The sequence below is a fragment of the Aplysia californica genome, unplaced genomic scaffold, assembly GCF_000002075.1.
Source record: "Aplysia californica isolate F4 #8 unplaced genomic scaffold, AplCal3.0 scaffold01500, whole genome shotgun sequence".
In the NCBI taxonomy this organism is placed as follows: Eukaryota; Metazoa; Mollusca; class Gastropoda; order Aplysiida; family Aplysiidae; genus Aplysia; species Aplysia californica.
Window position 1 is genome coordinate 27031 of NW_004798770.1, and position 3558 is coordinate 30588.

At 47.8% G+C, this 3558-nt stretch overlaps 1 protein-coding gene across 3 annotated transcripts in view; it reads right to left on the reverse strand.

Annotated features, from left to right (window-relative positions):
• Nucleotides 1-313: 313 nt before the first annotated feature.
• The window catches only part of LOC106013912 (zinc finger A20 and AN1 domain-containing stress-associated protein 9), a gene marked incomplete at its 3' end in the record, with an annotated part of 22748 nt that continues 19503 nt past the window's right edge, over nucleotides 314-3558 (reverse strand). For all 3 annotated transcript variants that reach the window (XM_035973605.1, XM_013090777.2, XM_013090776.2), the window contains 2 exon segments: nucleotides 314-482; nucleotides 839-1406. In XM_035973605.1, coding sequence (XP_035829498.1) covers nucleotides 314-482; nucleotides 839-1109 — 440 coding nt within the window.

Genomic DNA, 3558 nt, shown 5'->3' on the forward strand with positions numbered 1-3558 from the left:
GGCGGACATGCGCAGACCGCGTTTTCCTCTCTCTCCCGGGTCGGTGTTTTCCGCGTGGAAAAAAAAGTATGAAATTTGCGACCAAGAGCGGTCCAGCGGAGGAAGGAGGAAAGTTGCGGGGAAAGCTAGATGTAGCGGAGTTTCCGCTATTTAGCGGGAAAGTGGCAGCTATGCTGTGTGTGTGTGTCTGTCTGTGTGTGTGTGTCAGTCTGTAAGTATGAGTCTGTCAGTCTGTCTGTCTGTGTGTGTGTGTCTGTCTGTGTGTGTGTGTCTGTCTGTGTGTGTGTGTCTGTCTGTCTGCATGTCCCACCACTCACCGTCCACCCCAGCGGCCTGTCCATCATCCGGTGTGTCCAAGGCTTGACCAGTGGTCAGCGGTGTGTGTGGCTGGGAGGTCTCCCCGGAGGTCGGCCGTGCGTCTGTGTGTTTCTCCGGCGTGGTCTCGTTGTTGTTGGGGTTACTGGAGCTGTTCACGTTCATCTCTGGGGACACGTTTTAGGTTCAGTATGAGTTTTACGGCACTTGTAACACAATAAAGTCATAGAAGCGCCGAAGATTACAGGTGTTACAAGAGAGTAACAAACACTAGAAAGAAGGAAGAGGAGAGATAAGGACGATAGATGTTTGATAGGAAAGAAGAAGCAAACCACACCAGAGCAGCCACCAACCACCCACACAGGTCAGCAGTCTCAGTCAACAAGCCACACACACAGTACTCATGCCACCAACAGCAACTATATACAACAATTGTACACTGTGTACAAACCCCCACCCAACAACTCCCTCTCGGCACTTCCCAATCTACCATGACCCCAGCAGATCTGAGGGAACAACTCACCTGTCAGTGACGTCTTGCTCAGAGCGGCAGTCACAGCGTCCACATCGTCAGTCCCTGCCCCCGGTAGCGACCGCGCCCCCACGGTGGGCGTGGGTGGGCTGGGCGAGGGCACGGAGGTAGCGACGTGCGACTGTTGGTCCTGCGGCTCCTTCAGGTCCTTGTAGCACTTGGAGCACATCCCGTCGAAGGCCTGCGCCGCGTAGAAACCGCAGCCGTTGCGGCAGAAGAGCGGGCTGGCCAGCTTCTGGTTGCCGTTCTGTTCCATCGACATCTTCCAACCGGGGCGGTGGTGAGGGGGGGGGGAGGGACAGGCGGGGGAGGGAGGGAGCTCCGCGCGGGCTGGGGGTGGGTGCTTCGGGTTAGGTGGGAGATGTGGGGGGAGACTACGAGCGGGAGATGTGGGGGGAGACTACGAGCGGGAGATGTGGGGGGAGACTACGAGCGGAGATGTGGTGGGAGACTACGAGCGGAGATGTGGGGGGAGACTACGAGTGGCAGTGGTGGCCGGAAACTCCCTCGTCTCTCCAGCTACACTGGTCAGTCAGGGCTGCTACTTGTGGCGGTCACTCTAGACAGATCAACAACATCTATCGTCAACTCTAGACAGATCAACAACATCTACCGTCAAAACTTGTGGCAGTCACAGTTGGACACCAGCGGCTCACAATTTGACAAGCATTATGCCCCCTTGCCCTGGCCTCTGCTACACCACAATGCCCGTTGAGTTCCCATACGTTTCTAAAAGGTTTGGCAGATTGGAGTGTTCCACACCCAGCTCAAGAAAAGCTACAGTTGTCCAGTCAAACAGGACCACAATTCTCTAGTATAGTTTCGGGTATACCCGTCTATACAAATGAATCAAACTTCGCAACCGATAAGAGGAAAGACCAAACTGCCCACATGCAAATGTACAACGCCCACAGAATTCTAGAACCGAAAAGAATACGTTTGTGTGATTTTCTTCCATTTTTAAAAACCATAAATAGAGAGCGGGAAAGGAGGTGAAAGGAGAACATTTTAGAGAATAATAAAAATAATAAATAATAATAGCATTTGTATAGCCCATACCAACCTCTAGTCTACAGCATGCTTTATGCGCTTCACAGTTGTATTACCTTAGGAGGCCCTAGACAACTCACAAACAGTCTCGGCTTCCTGGGAAGCATACAGCGCAACCACTGGATTACATGCCCTAAAACACTAACAAACTGACAAAATCTTTCAATGTCTATAGCCGGGTACCAATTCACACCTGGGCGAAGTGAGGAAAATCCGTGTAAAGTAGGCCTACCTTTCCCAAGGACACAATGAGGCCGGCTGGTTCAAAAGTTGACACCCATGCATTCCAATGTTTTGAGGAAAGACACAATGAAATACTGTCTTTTCCTTGGGAAAGAACTAGGAAGCTTTGAACAGGGTTTCACAAGACACAATGAAATACTGTCTTTTCCTTGGGAAAGAACTAGGAAGCTTTGAACAGGGTTTCACAAGATATTGTTTACCGATGACATTTAAATTAAAAGCCTTTAAAAAAGCCCCAAAGTTTTCAAAGACCATATTTTACTCTAAGTATGTCAAGTATCGGCTCAAAAAATGGCACCAAGAGAAAGATCAGTCATTTTCTTTTTAAAATAAGAGTCAAAGGCTTGGAATGATTTTGCATCGATCCTTCCATAAACTGCGAAAGTACATGCTCCCCCAACACAGAGCACTCAGTACACTACAGTACTAGAGTAGAGAGCTGGCTCGCTCGCTGCGGGGGACAGATGCCAGAACTGCCGGCAAGCGTTTATCAGTCATTCCCTTTCTGCCTTTGAGCGTCACAAAACACAGGGTACAACAGCGATGGTTTTTTAAAAAAGCGATGGTTTCACTTGGAACTTCAGCAGTCAGCTTGTAATATTCCAAGGTTGAAGCTATCTGCCATAATGTTAGTGCTAATATCGCAGTGATCAAATATACACTTGTTCAGAATAACCAAACAATAACTTCCTCACAAGATCACTTCTTTTTTCACTTGATTTGCAATTGGAAGCCTGTGACGTAAAGATCAATCTCTCTTCTCATTGGCTGCCAATTTGGGGGCATTTGGGCAATGTTTCGTAGCCCCTTTAAACTAATTCACTTATGGATTCGAGTCATGTTTTTTTCCCCCATAAAAGAAACTTTCATTTTCATCTGTTTTTGACTTTATAGCCTACCTACCACAAACGATTTCATGTTATGGACTATAGAACAATAAACCCACTTGGCTTATATTTCACTTTTTAACAATATTTGATGCTTTGGTCATATTTTTTTTTAAACAACTGATTTGCGAGGTGTTTTTTTTAAAGACATGAAGCTACAGCGAGCACCTCGCACACCTCTGTGATGGACTCAAATACAGATGACCTATTTCCATCATTATATTTTTGTCGTCTTCTGGGGTTTCCCCCTAAAACTCTTGTTGTGTTTCCCTTGCCAGTAACTCACTGTTGACTAGATCTCGCCGTGTTTGGGGTAGTGTCAATTGCCACCGAGTGACGCGGTGACAATTTGGAGCTCTTTTGTGTTTGTGAGTGGATCTAGCCTGTATGTGCTCGCTGTACTGTGTTTGTGAGTGGATCTAGCCTGTATGTGCTCGCTGTACTGTGTTTGTGAGTGAATCTAGCCTGTATGTGCTCGCTGTACTGTGTTTGTGAGTGGATCTAGCCTGTATGTGCTCGCTGTACTGTGTT